Below are 22,082 nucleotides of genomic sequence, written 5' to 3'. Positions count from 1 at the left end.
TTTTGCTTCCCAAACCCTAAACACTTCAAGAGGAAGTTCAGATCAAAGCAGCATAGAGCCCATGAGTTAAAAGTCAGACAACTGAACATGAATAAATAATTACTTTAAAAATAAAACAGTTACACAGTGAATTAATACACTACAGAGGAAATTTGCATTTTACTTAAAACCTTTTAGAAGCAGATTTATAAAGCAGTAAATGCTGAGTGACTGAACATAAGTGGCCGGGTCCAATGTTGGGAATTTAAGCCTGTGCACACCCCTGCCTAGGTTGAGACAAAGCACTCTGCTGCACTTGGGAGCAGTCAGGGAGTATGCAAGTGCCAGGGAGGAAGTTCCCCGTTCCCAGGGTCCCAAGGATCGCCTGGAGACTGGCTCTTCTGCACCGCTGCCTCACAAGCTGTTTCCAGGCAGGAATCTCCCCGCACGCTGGACTTGCAACTCCCCGTCCCCACCAGGAGTTGTGACTGGCCTCCTCCTCTCTTCCAGTCAGCCATGGCATTCCATGGCTTTACCTCTGAAATGTCCCCCATTCCCAGATGAGCCTCTGTCTTGTCCCTTCTAGCCTAGATTACCAACTGAAAAAGCCTACCAGGTCCCTACACCTAACCTCTCCTTGAGTTCCTCTTGCCCTGTGCACCCAGCATTGTCCAAATCCCAAGGCAGGTTTCTCTCTCCTGCCTGGGTGACAGTGTGCATCCTTGGCACGCAAGCTCTCCATCGCCAGAGTCTGCCCTTCCTCTTCCGCCTCATCTCCACTCCCCAGCTTGCACCCCACGTTCCAACCTCAGGGAACCACAGGCACTTGGATCACTGAAGTGCCGTGCTGTTCTGTCTCTGTTTCCCCTTCAGACCTTTGCAACTGCTGGTCCCTCTGCCCGGAACACTCTTCTCCCAGCCTGTCACGGGGCTCGGCCCTTACCCTTTGAGGATGACACATCACCATCTCAGACATTCCCAGGCCACCCTATTTAAAATGGTAAACCACACCCCACCCCACCCCCACTGCCCCATGCCCCTTCCCTGTTTTACATTTCTCCACAGCACTCGTCACCATCTAAAAGAGCCCTTATTTTAGTTACGTCTCCTGTGTACTGTCTCTCTCAGTGCTAGAATGTAAGCCCAGCAGAACTGAGCTTTTTGCCTCTTTTATCCCCAGTATCGGCACTAGTGCCTGGCACGTAGTAGGCATTCAAATGACATGTGTTAAATGACTGAGTCAACACTGTTCACTCTAACTAGAAAATTCTTTCCCGGGCCTAGAATCCTACTCCTTATCCACGTGGCAGAACCCATCGCCTAGCTCCTGGGGCCAGACTGCACCCCGACTCCCAGGGGACCACGCCATTTGCCGCCCACACTCAGACATATAGGAAGTGCAAGGCGCTGCTACGCTGCTACAATGGGAAGACCCAGGCGGCCCAGGGCAATCCAGGACGCGTCCCTGCCTTGTTTATGGCAGTTCTCTTTCCTCTGTGCTTATGTATTTACCGATCTATCTCCCACACCAGGCTGGAATCCTTAAGGACAAATTCATCTTTGCATCCTCAGAACCTCACACATATTGTGGATATTTAATCATGTTTCTTGGATGAAGGAACAATTGCATCCACTTGGGAACCTGGGACCCCTGAGACGGGCTGGAACTGGAGCCTGGGGCTGGTGCCCCCGAGCCTGTTCCCCTCAACCCAAGCTTCTGCCCCCCGCGATGGCCCCAGTCCCCACCACTGGTTCCTCAGTCTCCTACACGGGGCCCCACACTTGCTTTGCTGAACTCTGTTTCTACAGTCCCTGGCTTTGCTGACTTCCCTGGACTGGATCAGGACGAGCATTTGCCAGCCCCTGTTCAGACAAACTCCCACAGGGCGCCCTCTGCTCTACCCACCCTGTCTCACCGCCACACGAGTCCCAGCAACAGACCACGACGCCGATGCTGACGTCTGCACCCCCGAAACACACCCTCTCTAGCAGGGCTGTCCAACTGGTGTCCAGCTGTGGTTCTCTTCATCAGGGACGAAGTATTACACTAACTCCTTTCAGGGCCAAGGCCGCAGGGCTGCTCCTCTAGATGAAATGGATCTTTTCCAGAATGTTGTAGAATTTCTCAGGGCCTGTCAAAGACCAGTCACATTCTGGCAGGAAGCAGTCGGTTTTTCTGAGAACCAAACTTTTCCTTTTAAGATTATTTCACTGAAATTGTCATGTATGCTGGTGTGAACACATGCTTGGCTTCACAAACAGCCTTTTCAAAATAAACTCTTTCAAGTCTGAGATATGCATTTGGTGAGAAGGAATATAAATTTTAATTGGGCATCCAGAAATTAGGATTCTGAGACGGCTCGGACATAACCAGAAACACTCTCCAATTAATAAATGTATTCTTACATCACAAAAGTTTTCATGACAAAAACATCAGGCTGGCATCAAACCAACCTTCCTACTGGAGTTTAAAAAGCTACATAATCTGGAAGAAATATTAGCTGACATCTCTTTCTGCCAAGAGTATATATCCTGAAAGAAACTGGTTTGAAAATAGCCCCAATAAAGCAATATACTGGGAATAAAATTTGAGAGTCAAAGGCAGAAAGTTCAATCATGGAGCATTTGTAGAAGCTGATTGATTAAGTGAGAGGCTCAGAGACGTTTCCTGCCGCAGAGCCAGCCTCAGGAAGCTTTCAAGTTCAACGGCTGACCTTCACTGCCACATGCCATTGTACTGCTAATATGAAACTAGCCTCTCTGAGTCAAGAAGTTTTCAATCCTGGATTGTCCAGAATCAAACAAATATCCCCCAAGACTGAAAGCAGACATGGTGCCTGCCTTCCACTTATTTGACCAGTGACCATCAAGCATCAAAGGAAAAGGGTACTTTTATTGTCAAGATCAAGGGTCCTCAAACTTTTTAAACAGGGGGCCAGTTCACTGTCCCTCGGACCATTGGATGGCTGGACTATAGTTTAAAAAAAAAAACTATGAACAAATTCCTATGCACACTGCACATATCTTATTTTGAAGTAAAAAAACAAACGGGCAAAAACACCTGCATATGGCCTGCGGGCCGTAGTTTGAGGACACCTGGTCAAGATGGTGTCATTATACATGAGATACTCATTTAATGTATCTAAACTGGAGAGTAAGACAGAGCTCTGAATCCCTCCTGTACAAGTTACTCATGTAGATCGGAGACCAAAGCAGATGCAAAGCCTTGCAGACCATAACCTATCATCCACTGACCTGAACTACCTCAGAGAATATGGCTCACAAGGTGTTTTATGAGAACATCATTTAATGTTCATTATTTTCTTTCACTGAAGCTTCCCTTCTTCTGTTCTTCCCTTTTTTTCCCTCCTAATTGATGATGTGAACAATCTTGGTTTCGGAATCACTTAAGTCTCCCTTCTGGAGACAGAAACTTCATCAGTTTGTTCACTGCTGTATCCCAAAGCCTAAAAGAGCACCTGCCACATGGTAGGTAAGCTCTCAATAAATATTTGCTCAGTAAATGAATAACTTTTCTAAAGCAGTAAGTACAAAGAATGCTAGCTGGGAAAGCATAAAACTCTTTTCTAAAACTGGTTTTTGGCGAGGTACTAGATCAATTATAGGCTCAACTATTCCAAAAGTAAAATGAGAGAAATAATACAATAGCCTTAGTCACATCTCATCAACACACACCCTTTGAGAAACCACTTTTACACCCAATTATACGAGCAACCTCTGTGAGAATCCAGAATCTAGTTGTCATAAGAGTTCTCAAAATAAATACAAATTTATTGGCAGAATTTCAGCTTCTGTTGTAGAGAAAAATATTGATTATATAAAATGGGCAATGTCTGAGTCTTCTGCCTTGGAACCGTAAGTTGAGCTCTGTACACTCAACCCCAGCACTTGTACATTTTGAGATACAGCCAAAAATGTTCTTGATAACATTTATCTGGTTCACCTTGAATGGCGTAAATGGACTCAAAACACACAGACATTTTAGCAATGTCGTTCACAGGCAATGGCACATGGTCCTAAAAAATCACTTCAGTACAAAATTATGGGTCAAAGGTTCCACAGAGACAAAGGGGCTGACATCTAGACAACTGACATTAGCACCATCCCAAATCCTCCCACTAATTCCTTTCCAATTTTTAGGTGAGGTAACCAGAAATTATTCAAAGCGTTAAGCCATTTTTTTAAGTTTTTAAAAAGTTGTTGCTGGGTTTTTCATTTACTAACATGGAAAGGCTACTTGCTTCAAATAGTGATTGTAATGCCTGATGTCAGGTGGCCACCATGTTATATCCTAACTCAAGAAGGGCATATTTCAGCTCACTCCTGGGCTGTGACCAACAGAAGGGGTGTTGCCGGGAGCCACGTTATACTCTTCCTTCTGGTGACAAGTTCTCTCCGACAGGCACACGGACAACACTGACAAATTGAAACTGAACGAATACTTAGGGGTGAAAAGCACCATAAAAATAGTAGTTAGATTATGTTTTCATAAAAATGAAAACATTCTCATTACACTGCATGAAATTTTGAATAAATTCCTCAAATATTATACCAAGTATATTTTGATTTCATTGAACTGTCAGATGTGGCACATGTAAAATGTAATGAAAAACTATTTAAAACCTCTTTTATTCTATAGTTATTGAACTCTTAAGAGAAGAGCCCTGAGAGCAACACAAAGACATGCAGGATAAAGTTTCTGACCTATAGAAGCTTCTACTTCATTCAAGAGGATGACACCGAAACACAACTGATCATAGTAAGAGGTGGCATGTAAGACCATGCGAGTGGTTCCAACAACTCAGAGGCAGGGCAAGTCACATGTGGGTTATGCTGGAGCTGAACAAGCTTTCAGACAAACCACAGGAGACAGGCAGGACTTTAACAGCAGAGATAGGGTATGGGGTAGGAGACAGGGTAGGGGCAGGAAAAGCCACTAATGGCTGTGACTCAAGAGGAGCTTCCATGAGGGACAGCAGTAGGGTTGGGGGCTGGGAAGAGACCTAAGGCTGAACTGTAGAGAGCCCTGGACACTAGGCCAAGGAACCAGGAGTAATAGGGAGCCCATGAAGGTTTCTGGGAAGGGAAGTAACATGATCTGATTTTAGGAAGATCTGTCTGTTGGTGATAAACCAAATCAACCGCTGTAAAGCCAAAATGTAATCACCCAACAAAAGGCCAGTGGATTTGGTAACTAAAATATCTGAAAAATATCTGAAGGTGCACTCTCACAGTGTTATTCCAACTAAGTGGAGGGAGATTAAGTAAAAGTTGAGTGAGGTATCTTTCATCACAAATGCCTGGCACCAGAAGTGCTCTGGATTTCAATTTTGGGGGGCGGGGGGGTTAGAATATTTGCAATATACAAAACGATCTTGGGGATGGGACCCAAGTCTAAACAAGAAATTCATTTATGTTTCCTATACACCTTATACACATAGCCTGAAGGTAATTTTATTTTTCCCTTGGGGACACTGGGAACATGCTGTGTTGTGTGCCTGCACTTTAACTGCAACCTGTCACATGAGGTCAGGTATGGAATTTTCATTTGTGGCATTAGGTGAGCGCGAGTTTCTAATTTTGTACCATTTCAGATTTCAGATTTTCAAATTAGCAATGCTCAACCTGTAGTTCAATTATTTCCCTCATCTCTCCCCTCTCATTCTTTTCCTATCTATAAGGTTTGGCAATCTGAGCTGAGGCAGCTCTCAATGGATTCAATTACTGAGTTGTTTGAAATGCACTAAGTCCTCTATGGGACACATAAAAAAAAAAAAGTCCTTATTTTCAAAGAATTTAAAAATCACACTGGAAAGACATTCCTTACACAATTAGAAACACAAACAGCATAGACTATGTCACCCAGGAGGGTCGCATGTCCCTGAGGATGCCACCCAATGATATCAAACGTGTAGCTTAACACACAAAGGGGGAGACATAAAGTTCAAAGAAGGAAGGGAGCTGAAGAAGAGGGTTCCAGTGGAGGAGTTTGATGTTTGGGGAACTAAAAGTCCCACATATGACAACAGAAAACTATTTTTTGAAGAATATAGGTAAGAAACCAATCTGTTTTTATTTCACTCACTTATACATTTCCACTATCTGAAAGTCACGTACTTGTGTGTATTTACATGGAATGTAAATATTTTTAATTGTCTGAAATTTAGAGAAAAATAAATTCTAGACACCTTCAAGACACATGAATTACAAGGAAAATATCTGGATGCTCTTGTAGACTAACAGTGAACAGCAGCTCAAATTAAATTCTAAAGGTAATTTGGAGTAGGTTTATTGGCAAAGGTTTCAAAGTATATAGTTCGAGCAGCTGTTTAAATTGTTTTCTATTCAAATTGGAACCAAACTCTTGAAATGTTTACAATAAGAGTGCATCAAAAGCTAAATACCACAAACATCCTATTTGAGAATGCCAGGCTGAGTTTTGGTGGGGAACCAAGTTAGCATTGACCCTGTTTCAAGATACTGTCAAAGATGAACATTCACAACGAATAATGCAGCAAGACTCATTAAAGGCAGTGAAAATGTCCTACCATGGAGAAAATGGTGAGAAAGAGCATGTGAGAGCATTGGAAATGTGTCCCACATATTTTATTATTACAATGATTATTATAATTACCACTGTTAATAGCAGCAACTATCCTTTCCTACAGGGCTATGGCAGATTCCATGCAAAGGACTTCACATATACCAGATAATTATATTATCTAAATATCAACTACATGTTTTTCCCTCCCCAAAATCCTATGATTTTTTAAATAAATATTTTCCCATTGAATGCAGTAAATAACTTAATTTCTCTGAGTGGAAGTGTCTTCAAATAATTTGTTCAAAATTGCACAGTTTGTAAATAGAAGAGCTGGGACTTAAACCCAAGTCCTGTTCAATATATTCTTATTGAACACTACTATTAACATATTCCAGGTCAAATAATCCTTAAACACATGTTAAATTGTAACTGTGACAAACGCAATAGATCTGGCCTCAGTAGGAAGGTTCTTCCCTAAGAAGGTCCAATGTGATCTGAAGTCTGAAGGAAGACAAAGAGTTGCTTTGGGGAAGGAGGGAAGAGCATTCCAGACAGAAGCCACAGAATATGTGTGCTGAGGGGAAATCTCTAAGAACAAAGCAAGATGGGGAGGGGGTGTGATGGGAATCTGGCAGATTCAAATGCATTAGGTAAAAATGTACCTTGCACACTACATACAGTGTTTTATAGGCCACGATAAAAAGTCTCTTTCTCCATCCTAAGCACACAGAGAATTTATTTTATTTCACTGCTGGTGGTGACTGTTTTCCCTGGGAGGGTGAACTACGGTAGTAGGGCCATGCTGCCTCCTACAAGAATCCTTCAGGGGCAGGGATAAAAATGGATATTCTGGAGCATAAACTTTTATGCTCTAGAACAGACTTCTCAACATTCTCTATCTGTACAAACATATATCTAAACACCCCCAAAGTGGAGATTTAAACCGTAAATGGAAAAAATGGCATGTGGGACAGCTGACACAGGTAAACTAAGGCATCATCAAGATTATCTTGGAGGCATGAGGGGCTGGCACACAGGTCACCCAAGAGTGGTGGGATGGACGTGCACAGGAAGAGGCCCTGCCATGAGTAAGACAAACCATTTCCAGCTGAGGAGCAGGGGGTCGTTGTGTTCACACCTGGCTCCACTCCCACCAGCCCTCCACTCCCACCAGCCCTGTGGTTTTAGATAAGTTACTTGATATTTCTGTGACAATTTCCCCATCTGTAATGGTGTCTACTTCACAGAATTGAGAATGAAATAAATAATGAAATGATAAATGAAATTGATAATGAAATAAATACATGTATTTATAATACATGTGAAGTATTTAGAGCAGTGCCGGCACAGAGTACTCAGTAAGTACTAGCTATTATCATTGCTACTACTACTATTACGGTAAAGATCACGATTTGTGGGAAGCAGTTAAGAAAGGAAAGAAAGACATTTGTAAGTATGCATCTGAGACAACACATCCTCAAGCTAATTTGTGCCTAAGAATCACCTGGAAAGCTTGTGACAAATGAGATTCCTGGATAGGTCAGAGATAAGACCTAGGAAATCAGATTTTTCATAAGCCTCTGAGGGATTCTGACACCACTGGTCCACACATCATACTTTGAGAAGCAGGGCTTTAAGGCCTAGAATTTAAAATAAATACTCAGATATCAATTAAAGTATTTCATCACAGGGGCTTAACTAAAAGGATAACTTTATAAAACAAATTTTGGATTTTATGTTCTTAAAGGAAAATGAAACAGGATCACTTGCAAAATATACTTCTAGAAGAAGATTGCATAATCAGAAGCTGCTTGGTTGGTAAAATATATAACATTTAGTTTTTCGAACTCCTGACCTTGAGCAATCCACCCACCTCGGCCTCCCACAGTGCTAGGATTACAGGCATGAGCCACCATGCCCGGCCTTAGTTTTTAAAAACCATTTGTGCAAATTGGTGCAAATTATACAAATAATAAGAAATCCTGAGTTCTAAACAGTCTATGTCACTATGAGCTACATTATCAAGAGCAACTGAAATAAATATCTGGACAGTGGTACATAAATATTCCTTAATTATTAAATTTTATTTCCTAGCAAAAATAATAGAACCGATCTTTAATCATACAGAGAAAATCCTTTTCTGCTAGGACACAACTAAGACTTTCTGCAGGTCCTTTCACTTTAGTTCAGGGTTTCTCAACCTCGGCACTATTGTTAACAGGTAATTGTTTATTGTGGAAGGCATCATGTGAAATCATAGGATGCTTAACAGCATCTTTGACCCCTACTCCCTAGTAGCATCCTCCTATCCCCAGCTGTGACAACCAAAACTGTCTCCAGACATTGTCGAATGTCACCTGGGGGGCAAAATCGCCCCAGCTTGAGACCTACAGCTTTTATGAAAAGACTGAAAATGCCTGAACTCTAGAAGTGACCACAGTTGGCAGCTTAATCATTTTCAAATTCCCCCTTACCAATATCCCAATGACCGATTATGTCTTTCCACCATCAAGACATTTTCTGAACATTCCCCCGTCGACATTTACGTGCACATATATTTATGTACATTTCATGACAATTTGAGGTTGGTTTCAATGTATTTCAATGTTTTGAGAGAAAGAGGACAATGTCTATTGTTAAAAGGTAATAACAATGGTGGTAATGGTAAGTCATGTAGCCTTGTATGGTGCTTGATGCTTTCCAACGTGCTTTTGCATACATTAGTCCCAGTCCAGAGTTCAGCAGTAGTCCTCAAATATTCTAAATCCACATTCAACAGTTTATCACACAAAAAGCCTTATGCTGCAGCTACCCACGCCCCTCGGCACAACACCATGGGCCTCCTGAAGCAAATAACTATAATAAGAACATGAATTCTGGTAAAACACTCCCATGCCATAGGGGAAGGGGCAGGAAATGTTTCTGCCTAAGTAGCAAGTAGACCAGTCTGAGGCTCTCTGTGGGGCCCGGTGACAACGCCATTACAAGATGGCGCCGATTTCCGGTGGCCCGCCTGTAGTAAACAAGTTCAGCGCATGCGCAGAGTAAGTCCTGGCCTGTTATATAAGTATGCATATGAAGGATCTTAGCTTGGCCTATCAGTAATAACCCTCGCGCGCTTTTAACCTATCCCCATCACTTCCCTCCTTCCTTAGAGTATATAAGTGTGTGAGAGCTTGTGCTCAGGGTCTTCCGCATCATGTAAGTCTAAAGGGAACCCCATTAAAGCACTGTCAGAAGAACTCCAGTTGCCGCGTCTTCCTTGCTGGCGAGGCGGGCGCGACAGCTCTCAACTCACTCAACAACCTGGCACAGCTCGTTTTCTCTTGCCTTTTCCTTAAACTCAATAGCTGACATGAGAGTGTAAACAGTGAACAGATTCGTCTTGAGTATCACTACGTGGAACGTAACTTGAGAAATGAAAAGTTTAAGGTGCTCTTTATAATAATTTCTGGGTGTTCTTCTAATTTTTTTCAGTGTCAGACTTTTTTATTTGGGGAATCAAAAGTTCCAGGGTCTAATATCCCAGTTCTGCCACTGATCCACCAAACCTAAGAAAATCTTCCCCAGCAAAATTCTAATGGTATAAATAGGCAGACTCATTTCAGCGTCTCTCAGCACTCCAACGAAGAATTCACCTTGAAGGAACAAAGAGAATCTACAGGTTTTGTGAAGGAATTATTTACACTAACATGTGACCTTCGGAAAAATCAAACAGGCGGCTAACTCCAGGGAAGGTGAAATCACTGGCCTATGGTACACATCTGGTGAACAACAATCCCTGAGGACTATAAACAGAAGGCATTGCTCAGTCCTTTTACCCAAACACAGTCACACAGCCCAACACATGGGGTCGTTCTGGCCCAAAAAGACTATGAAAACACTGCTTGGACGCTATCATAATAAACAATGCACATTCTTGTTTTATTTGCAAAAATAATTAGGAACAGCTGCTACTTACACAGAATTTTGGACAGAAAATATTTTACATACTGAACCCAAATATTTCAGAAGTGAAAGAGTCTGACGCCAAATGAAGTATTCTGCTTTTTTAAAAAATTTAAAATAAGGCATAGCAATGAACATCAAAACTCCTCTATCTTTTTTTTTTATACTGACAAAAACATTTTCCTGAGACTCAAAGGACACAGCTGCACACATCTGTCAACTATACATCTCTGGAATAAGAGAGAAACTTAATGCTTTAGTATCATACTTACATGTGAGGGCTCAGTTCATAAAAATTTCTATTCCTGTAATCTTCCACTTTCTCTGGTGAATAAATGGGCAAGGACCGGTATGGGTTAACAGATATAACCACACTTCCAATGTATGTCTGTAAAAGAAAGAATAAAATATGCCCCTTAGCACACAGGATGTATTTTAACACCTTAAACGTTAGTGTTGTATATGGTTTCAACCTTTAAAAATCAACACTACGTCTCCTGCTTCACCATTCATTCTATACTTTTCAAAAGTACGTTGCATCTCGGATGACAGATGGTCAACCATACTTACTCGTTTTGCTGATAAATGGAAAGCACAGGTGTATATATTCAAACTACTTCTAAAATAAATCTCTACATTAATTTATGGCTCTGGATAAGAGCTCTCCAAAGCCCTGTCATACTTCCCCCAAATTTTGTCACCATCAACTATTGCTAACTGTAAGCAAGAGCCATGCTCTCTCAACTCTGGTTAGAGCTGCTGTTCCCTTCTTCTCTCTTCTTTACCCACCTGTCTCAGTCAACAGGAACCCAAGGTTTCCCCTCCTCGCCACCCACACCCATACCTAACCAATAGGGCCTTCACTTCGGTTCTGGCCCTCCATAAGTCAACCTCCACCACGGACTCAGATTATGGACAACTCAATATTAGACCTACAGTTATCCATTGGGCATTCAAACAACATAATTTCATATTATATCTAATGTGCTAGAATATCAGAATTTGAATGTCAAATCCACATTTAATATAAAACTTAAATGTACTTTCTCAGGGATCAAGGCTATATTTTAGTAGATGCTAACCTCTTGCATTGAACACTAAACCAGAACACTATTCCTCTTCCTTTCCACTTCAGCCCTAAACTCCTAGCAGCCCCAGTGGTGCTGGTTTAGTTCATTTTGTACAATGCCTAACACAATGCCACAAGCAAAAGCCACTAACTGTAACTCATCTTGGCAGCTCCATTTTTCCTTTCAGTTTCAACATTATAGAGATAGGAAGAGGGGGAAAGATGAAAAACCTATGTAAGTGATAAAAGCTTTAAAAAGAAAATGGCTCATAAAGGAAAGAAAGAAACAATGGGGAAAAAGTCACCTCCAATTTCCCCCCCTTTCCAATGTCAACCCACAAAAGGTAGTATTTTTTTTTTGAGAGCAACAAGTTTTTCCAGTATTGCCACCATAGGGATTCAAGGAGACTGCCAGATCTTTCTAGAAAATTTAAAAGAATAGAAAACAAAGGAACAGTAAAAATGTTCTGCTGATTTTTCTGTTTACATGGGTCACAATGATTTTAATTATAAAAGAATTTCCCTCAATTTGGAAAACTGAACAGGTTATTTACATATATACTTTCATCCTATAAGAACATAATCTTCTCAAGAGCGGACAAGACTGCCATCATAAAAGAAAAATTGCAATTTCCATGCAATTTTTGCATTTATTTCTAATATTCTACCATGAGGACCCGATTAATTTGGCCTAACAAAGATGGCAAGATTTTCTTGAGAAGGTTTCCTGGTCATCATCACACTGCGACCTACCTGGGCAGGTAGATGGGCGATGCTTGACACTGAATAACTGTCTGAATAGCTTCTAACTAAACTATTGGAATTAGATGGATTGGCAAATATGAAAATATAAACAGTGGTTATTCCTTTAATATCTGCTGATTAAAAGATCAGCCTTCTTTAGATAGGAAAGTACTACTTGAATCCTTGTCCTGTTTTAGGTAACTTCTTGAATGTAATAATTTTTCAAATACACAGATTTGCTGTTAGCAGAGAAACCAATTACTGAGTTGATCTTTAAAACCAAACTTCACTGTGGATAAATCCTTGATAAAAATCTGCCTCTCTGGCATTCCTGCATGAAAAACAAACTGCTGCCTCAATTTAAAAATCGAAAGCTGCACTGCTACATTGTAAGTTTCTCTCTGTTACTCGTGCCTCTTTTAACATACTGAATTATGTGTGCTTTTTTCGCCATCACTAGAACAGTGCCTGGCGCACTGATGATGTGCAATAAATATTTGTTAACTGAATGACTGATCCACACAGGGTGTGTTCATCACTATGAAAGCAGAGGGTGCAAGCCACTGACTCGCATACAATTATTTTTGTGTTGAAATATAATACCAAACATACTATTTACAGTGCCTAGTATATATTAAGCCTTTATGCTACGTGTTGCCATTGAATAAATCCTTAAACTGTATCTTTTCCCCCTCAGTTTCCCTGTCTGACTCTGGTAGACTGTTAGCAAAAATAGCCAGAACAATTCCTTCCATCCTTGTATGCATGCCCCATTGGTAATGTGACTTTGCTACTCTTTCTATCAAAAGGTAGAAGTTTATTTCTCCACCCCTTGAATCTGGACTTGTCCATGTGAGTTGATTTGACCATAGGGACATTAGTAAATGAAACATAAGCAAAGGCTTAAAAAGTATTTGTTTATTAGGATGTACCCCCTTTTGTTATGATGGTGGCTGGAAGCCATGGTATGAATGAGCTTGAGCTAGCCTGCTGGAGAGCTCCCTAACCTAACCCTGCTGTGAGATGTGTGAGTGAGGCCATCCTAAACCAGCTAGCCCTCCTAGGCCACCAGATGCCTAAAGCCACATGAGTGATCCCCGGTGAGACCAGCAGAAGATATATAAAGCTCAACTCAGCCTAAATTGCTTTCCCAGGGAATTATGAACAAATAAATGGCTGTTGTTTTAAGCCACTGATTTCTGAGGGTGGTTTGTTACGATACAAAGTAACAATAACTGATGTACCTACATGGCTCTACAAACCAAAGATGGGGCCAAGCAAGACAAGCCTTATCAATCCAAATAAGCAAGCAAAAGAAACTGTATTCTCTCACCATTCCATTTTATGTATATGGTTCATATACACATCCACTAACCTTAAACTCCCAATAGGTTTGGCCTCTACTATGTTACCTGCCCTCACTGTCTGAGTTTCTTCCTTGAAGGTTCTATGTGCATTAGCCAAAGATTTAAATATCCCCACTTGTGCCAGTAGAATAACTCAAATATTCAGTCACAACCCTCCTCCCTCTGAGACACAGAAAGACACAAACAAACATTCCTGATGGCAGCTGTGTGTGGTTTAAAATCCTATTCTAGTTTTAGGCAGCTAACCCTTCTATAGGTAACTGCAGCACCAGATTACACCTGCTTTTCAAGGATCAGAACAATGGAGACGTTTTTACATAAATTAACCCCTGGACTTATGGATGTGATATATCATTTATTTCTTTAACAAACAACTGCATACTATTTAAAGTCGGTATTTTCTTATTTCATCTTGCTGTAAAAAGGACGATGAACTAACTCGTTGCTAAGTAACCACCGCAGCCACTGCCTGGCTGGCCACCTCCACGCTCCTGAACCTCTGCACCCCCAAGTCCTCAGGCACACACACACCACGACCAACATGGCAATGCAAAGCTCCCCCATCCCACTGCCCTGAGGGGCAGCCCCTGACATCCAGGAAGGGAAAAGGAAGGAAAGGGAAGGGGCAGGGAAAGAGAAAGGAGCAAGAGAGAAAGAGAACAGAAAGGGAAGAGGAGAGTAAAAGGTTCCACCTTTCTGTAAGTGGCACATTCAGCTAGCAAGGTCATCTTTCCCTTCTCAAGGGCAGACGTTAAATCCAGCATGTATAAACATCCTCAAGTCAAAACCATCTCTATCTTCCGAGTTCAACATTCCAAAACAGATGTCTTGTGAATAACCAAATAATACCTGAATAACCTTATCATGATTACCATGAAAACAGAAGTCTTTTCTGGAGGACTTGCCATCCACCAATTTCCACACTCCCAAACCACCTTTCTGAACTCAAAAGAAAGGCCTGAGTAGTCAAAATATATGATGCAAAGGCCATGTGTCCTACTGGATAGGAAAGTTCCTCCAGAACTCAATCCTCAGAGATTTCATTTCAATGGTCTGGGGAGAGCCCAGGAATCTGTAGTTTTTAAAGAGACCCCAGATAAACAAATGTGGAGCCCAAGCTGAAAACCACTGCTTGTAGCTGCAGCTGCAGGACACACAGGCTCAGCTAGCGCCACTGTTGGCCTGTCTTCTCCCTCACCTTCGCCTTTACATATTCCTATGTAGTCAGTTTTGAAAACATTTTGAAAAGAAAAGAAAAATCCTTCTAGCCTCACTTTCTTTTGTTTTAGCCACATCTCTAATAAACTGGGCATGTGGTATCAACACATGACAGAAAAACAGCAGCAACATCTGTAAACTGGGGGAGGCAAAAAGGGCCTTCTTATAGCAGTGTGTTTCAAATATTGATTATGACTTATGGTAAGAAATAAAATTTTCATCACAACCAACTATGCATATGTGTGTCTATTTATGTGCAGCACCTATATGAAATTAAAAACTTCACAAAACCAAAAATCCCCTTCTCCTCTATGTGAGGAGAGAGGTATAGATATTTTTTGTTCTATTCTATTTATTACAAAAATTTTTTTAACTGCTGGTCCTTGCCCACTAAACGGTTGCCATGAGCCATTAATGAAATGAACCTTGCAATTGAAAAAAATAATGCTACTGAGCATTCCCTAATCCTTTATTTAGTTGTTCATCCCTTTGTGATACCAACGGAAGCTATGAATCTTCTCCTCGAAAAAAACACACATGAGACATGCACATAAAAGTTGGCATACAAGGCTGTGGAAACAGCCCAAGTGCCCATCAATCCAAGAATGGATTAATAAAATGTGGTATATGTATACCATGGAGTACTATTCAGCTCTAAGAAACAATGGTGATATAGCACATCTTATATTTTCCTGGTTAGAGCTGGAACCCATACTACTAAGTGAAGTATCCCAAGAATGGAAAAACAAGCACCAGATATATTCTCCAGAAAACTGGTATTAACTGACTAGCACCTAAGTGGACACATAGGTACTACAGTAATAGGGTATTGGGCAGGTGGGAGGGGGGAGGGGGGAGGGGGGTGGGTATATACATACATAATGAGTGAGATGTGCACCATCTGGGGGATGGTCATGATGGAGACTCAGACTTTTGGGGGGAGGGGGGAAATGGGCATTTATTGAAACCTTAAAATCTGTACCCCCATAATATGCCAAAATAAAAAAAAAAAAAAAAAAAAGTTGGCATACACTGGATATACTAAGTCAAGAACTCCCACCATAAGGGAAGAAACAGTGGTCACTAACAGGAGAGAGAGAGAGAGAGAGAGAGAGAGAGAGAGAGAGAGAGAGAGAGAGAGAGAGATTGATTGATTGATTGATTGATTGGGGGCTGGGATGGGGGAATGCAAACAAAGAAATAAGAAAAAAGTAAGCAAAATAATTCTATAAGTATGACCCAACGGTCCTATGGCTCAGCAGGCCCTGAGTGCTTTATTATAATACTGAGAGAGAACACAGTACAGCAATCAATGGCCAGAATGAGAGAGTATTCTGGTTTTGATGACAAGGATATATGCAATACACTTCAGAAAGATACTTAACCAAAAAGTTCAATATAAAAGCACAGCTTTAATATTTTGTGAGTCTCAATAATGTGGAACATTCCTCCACAAAGCCAGATAAGTGAAACATCAGTACATGTACATAGAAAAGTCAGAATAGTTTTCACATCTTTTACATCATAATTCTTCCCAGGGCAAGATAAAGATCTTGAAAAGCCCTAAACCCTGAAAGTTTACATTTCAATTCCCTATATGAAATTGAAAATAAAATTATAACTAAACCATAAAATACATGTAAGAAAATCCTACAATGACCTGTTTTCACCATAATGACTACTTTGGCCCTTTTTTGAAATACCAAATTCTTCCAAAACATATTTTTAAAGCCTCTGCTCTGCTGGGACTCTCACTAGGCATCCAATCTGTCTACCTACCAGCTTCCTTATTTTCTTCAGAATAAACTTAAGTTTTTGTTTACACATCTCTAGAGTTCCTCAAAAACACATCCCCAAACCTATTAAAGTGCTGGCATAGAATATACACTTAAGCACCTTTTTACTGAGCAATTCCTAAAGCCCCATGAGATAGACATGAATTCTCTATCTTAATGTCCACAACAATGGAGCACTAAGAAGTTAAGTGATATGACCACATTAGCTGTTCTCTTTCATTAGACCACATGATCTGTCAGTTAGGCCTGGGAAACTTTGACAATAAGTGGCCAAGAAAAATGCCTGATCCCAGGAAGCTCGTGTGGTACAATGCCACACAAAGCATCTTCAACCTTTGTAAAAGAAAGCACTCCTCTGCTAGGCAAAAGCCTCGCATTTGACCATCTGAGGAATGCTGACATCCGATTACCACCAGGAATAAACAAAATGGGGGAAAGGAAAAGATCTTCTAGATACAGGGAAAATCTTTTTTGTCTCAACAGAAAAGACTGAACCATAATCATCCTTTGACTTCAGAGAAATAATTCAGGAAAGTGGCAATGTAACAAGCAATGGTTATTTAAATATCTTAATACTATTTAGTCTAAAATGACATCAAAGAAATATTAAGGAAGGTGTAGGAGTCCTCTAGGTCTGACTGAGCCTCCAAGAGTCTCCAAGTCATGTTACTTTGACCTCTGAAGTAGTAACAGTTCAAATCCAAGATGAGCCAGCACTCAAGTAAAAATAACCCAACACAAGGCTGCACAATCACCCTGACTGCTAGACTGAGTTTAGGCTACGATCATTAACAAAGTAGGCAACAAATTTATTAAGGGCCAACTTTAGACAAAACATCATGTTAAGCATCAGTGGGAAATATAAGAAGATCCCATGGTCTGTGCACCTGAGGAGTTTATAATATAGCAGTGAGTTTTTTAGCTAGAAAAACATAAAATTTAAGAACTAACTACTCTAGACACTAAAACAAATGAAACAGGAGTTAAGTGATTCTTGGCTGAATCATTAGATTATCTTACCATCTAAATGAGCGCTCTGAGTGCAGATGAAGGAAAGGTCACTAGGAACTGCAGACGTCTAAGAATACTCAAGGAAGACAGACTTGAGTGGGTCTAAAAGAATGGGCATGATTCCAGCAAGGAAAATTTCCCTCAAAGAGTAGCATAGGAGATTTTAGGTTTTAGGTTATAGTTGAACCCCCCCCACACACACACACCTTTTTTAAATTTTGCTAAGACAGTTGGCATCTTCAAAATATGTTGTTTTTTTTAAAGTACAGATCCCATGTTCATAGTAGCATTATTCACAATAGCCAAGAGGGGAAAGTAACCCAAGTGTTTGTCGAGAGATAAACGCATAAACAAAATGTGGCAGACACATGCAAAGGAATATCATTCAGCCTTAAAAAAGGAAAGAAATTCTGACACATGCTACAGCATGAATTAAAACATGAACAGAGGAAGAATAACCTACCTGAGCACATTCCAGAGAGAAGGAATGGAACAACTTACCTAGACCAAAGACGTCCAGTGAGTAATTAAGACAGGGATCAAACTATAAGGAGCCCTGAATTTCAGGGCTAGCAGTCTGAGCTTCCATGTGCAAACAGTTTTGAAATAGAAACTCGGTGTGTGGTAAGAGGCTTAGATGATGAAACTGATGGAATTTGAAGCCAGGTCATCCTGCCTTAAGTACAGTATTTGAGCTCTTTACTCCAATTCTATGTCATCTTGTATCAATAATGCTTCAATGTATTTGAAATAGTGTGTAAACCCTGGAGCCAAACTATCTGGCAAAGTTTTTCAGTTTTGTGTGAACTTGGGCACATTATTTAACTTCTCCACACCCCAGTGTCCTCGTCTATACAAGAAAAAGAATACTATTAATAGTTCCTCCCTCATCTAATTCTGAGGATTAAACAAGATTGTGTGTCAAAGCACTGGACACAGCACCTGACATACAGCAAGAATATTACCTATTATAATTATATAAATTCAATCGGGCTCTAGTAGAATCTAGTGGCCACTGTAAATAGCCAAACCAGGACTTGAAAGCCTATATAAAATATGTTAAAACCTCAGCTAAATTCATTAACAAGTCCTATCATTCCAAAGTCTCAAAGATTCTTACAAAATGGTCTTGGTACACAGGAAACTGATGAGTTATCAGATGAGCAAGTGAGGTATGTCCTAACAAAACTAATATTTAACACGCTGACTGCCACACTAGAAAAAAAACTTTTTTCCTTGGGGCCACAGTGTTTTATTACAAAAATAAAATAAAAACTTTGAAAACAAAACAATCCTTTCTAATTGAATGAAAAATGTGTTACTTTTTATTGTTTTCTGTGCGTGAGTTATAAGCAACTTGAAAAATAGTTCATGCAGCTCCCAAGATAAAAGATATATGAGTTACATATGTTTCACGAGGCCCTGGGCTCAAAACTAGCATGAGTTAAATACAACTCACATGGTGGTTAATGTGTTAAAGCCTGGGATACTGAGGAAATGACTATGCAAGATAAGCTGGTGGGAATCTTCAGAAATGACAATATGCTATTTACTCGAGTACTTCATGATGAGGAATCTACCCTCTTCGTGGGTCTTGGATCCTGGGAATTTGCTCACAAGACATTAAAATATTATATGTCACTGTTTTTAATTAGATTTCTGTAAGACTTCCCAAATTCCCTTGCAGAAGGCCTTTGTCTTAATTGGTTTAAGACACGGTACGGTTTACCAAACGCCTTGATTGTTTTCTAGACACAGTTCAAAATTGTGCAAAACAGCCTAAGTAAATATAAGATCATAACATATTTAGATGTCCACCTGAGCTTTATGTTTTAAAAAATGTAATTCAAGGCCGGGCGCTGTGGCTCACGCCTGTAATCCTAGCTCTTGGGAGGCCGAGGCGGGCGGATTGCTCAAGGCCAGGAGTTCAAAACCAGCCTGAGCAAGAGCGAGACCCCGTCTCTACTATAAATAGAAAGAAATTAATTGGCCAACTGATATATATATAAAAAATTAGCCGGGCATGGTGGCGCATGCCTGTAGTCCCAGCTACTCGGGAGGCTGAGGCAGAAGGATCACTCAAGCCCAGGAGTTTGAGGTTGCTGTGAGCTAGGCTGACGCCACGGCACTCACTCTAGCCTGGACAACAAAGTGAGACTCTGTCTCAAAAAAAAAAAAAATGTAATTCAGTACACACATCTCACATCTCCAGTCTCAGAAACATATTTGTGATGCATATGCAATAAATATATAAAACTGATGCTAACAGTTACATGCTAACATGTAAAAATAGACTTATTTTTACAGAGAAAAGACTGGCGGCATTAGAAGGTTTTAAATAACCTGCCCAAGGTCTCGCAATTAGGCAGGAAGAGGTAAGAGTTCCATCCCAAAGCTCCATGACACTAGGACAAAGACGGGTGACTTGGTCAGGCTCTGTCGGCTGCATGGCACATAGGTAGGTTTACTGTAATAATGAACACACCCAGGAACCCCCAAAAACGTGTCACCAAGCTACAAAAAAAGCTGATTCCCAAGGGTGATTCTGGGTCCAGGGCAGCTGTATGGACCAAAGCAACTTGAGTCTGTGAAGATTTCCTCTCTAGTTCCAAGTCAACGTGCTCCTCGCCACCCATGTTTCTGCGTCTTCAGGGCCTGCCACTAGCTGGTTTCCTCACTTTCTACTCCGCAGAAAGTCCACTTCTGCAAGACTCCTAATCACAGTTTCTGCTTGGTCAGGGCTCGTCACAGCCTCTCTCCACATCATTAAGCCAGCATCTTGCTTTCAGGGATATACCATATTTTTTTTAGGATTTCTCAATTCAAAGTTTAGGTAAAGAATCTAGCCCCTGTTTATCTTTTTATCTAGGCTGCGCCTTAAATCACTAGCATTAGATCAAGAGCCCATACATAGAGCAGGAAGTCCCACAAGCCATGGTGGCCAACTGCAGCCACAGGCCTGTCGGGCACAGTCACTGCTATCTAGTCCAAGACACGCCTACACTACCATCACATCATATTCCCATGCTCCTGGGCTGCCAGTCATTTCAGACTATGAATTAAAGAACTATATATGAGTTCCATGCCACGCTGAAACACTGGCTAAAAATATCACCTCGGCAGCCTTTATTTTAGAGCAGGATGATACAATACTACCATATCGTCTTTGAGACAAACTCTGTCATGAGATAAGTACTTTCCAAATATATACCATTCTCTAGACCTAATAAAACTTTCTCATCTAAGGTACAGTGTGGTCCCATGTTATAGGTACATTATTTGCTATAAGCTACAACTCCTGAAAACATTATTATGTGGTTAATTCAAAGTAATAACACAACAAGGCCAGGCACAGTGGCTCACACCTATAATCCTAGCACTCTGGGAGGCCGAGGTGGGAGGATTGCTTGAGCCCAGGAGTTTGAGGTTGCTGTGAGCTATTAATATGATGACACCACTGCACTCTATCCAGGGCTGCAGAGCGAGACTCTGTCTCAAAAAAAAAAAAAAGTAGTAATACGACTAAAATAAAATCTGCACAATGAATATCAAAAAGGGAGGGAGGAACAGAAAGAGGAAAAGAGGATGGCAGGGAAGGGCAAAAAGAGAAGTAACCTAAAGCACACATTAGTGTCTGAAACCCTACAGAAAAGTCACTCTGGGTTTCCAAATTTGACAAATAGTCATAGCACCTACCATGTACTCCACTCCTACTATGTGCCAGGTACCAGACTAACATGCCCCTTCGTCCCCACCACAACTCAACAGGGTAAACTACCATGATGACTACCTCACAGGCGAGAGAACATCTATTGCTGACAATGATCTCAGTGGTTGTCAGTGGCCAAGATTCAAACTTACATCTGTCTGCCAAAACCTGTGCCTTTCCCAACATGCCACGTCATACCCCCTCTCCACTCCTGCCCAAGCAGAGTTCAAAAACCAAAATAGCCTCTCTTTAGAAATTAGGATTCTCATTAAAATGCAGCTGCACTGCAGGTATACAGCAGACAGCGATGCCTATGTACAGGGGACAGTTGAAGTGGTGACATGTCTCTTGTGCTGAGTTGCTCCTTCTTTCTCCTCAGCCTTGTGTTCCTAAAGGTAAGGACCATGTGCAGCTACCAGTCACCTGCCATCCTGGGGACATGATGAAAAGCACTCTCCTCCCAATACCTTCTCCCGCCTTCCAGAGCAGGGAAGAATCATCCTCACGGCTGTTACCACTTTCCTTTGACTTGCTAGCACCATGTAATGATCAGCAGAACCTTAGAAATGAACACGCTTGCTCCATGTCACATCAGTTTATATCATACTGCTGAGCGCTAACTCAATACATAGCAAAAATGCTGATTTGTCATTTCAATGATTTGTCCAGGCCTTTC

The 22,082-nt window shown here is 41.1% G+C and overlaps 1 protein-coding gene across 4 annotated transcripts in view; it reads right to left on the bottom strand.

Moving 5' to 3' along the window:
• MYO1B (myosin IB) overlaps positions 1 to 22,082 on the bottom strand; it is a 175,307-nt gene that overhangs the window by 114,465 nt on the left and 38,760 nt on the right. For all 4 annotated transcript variants that reach the window (XM_012776932.3, XM_012776935.3, XM_012776937.3 and 1 more), the window contains exon 3: positions 10,765 to 10,880. In XM_012776932.3, coding sequence (XP_012632386.1) covers positions 10,765 to 10,880 — 116 coding nt within the window. The remainder of the gene's footprint in view (positions 1 to 10,764; positions 10,881 to 22,082) is intronic.

Source organism: Microcebus murinus, chromosome 8 (assembly GCF_040939455.1).
Source record: "Microcebus murinus isolate Inina chromosome 8, M.murinus_Inina_mat1.0, whole genome shotgun sequence".
NCBI classification, from domain to species: Eukaryota; Metazoa; Chordata; class Mammalia; order Primates; family Cheirogaleidae; genus Microcebus; species Microcebus murinus.
The sequence above is the reverse complement of the archived record's forward strand: the minus strand, read 5'-3'. Positions and strand labels throughout refer to the sequence as shown.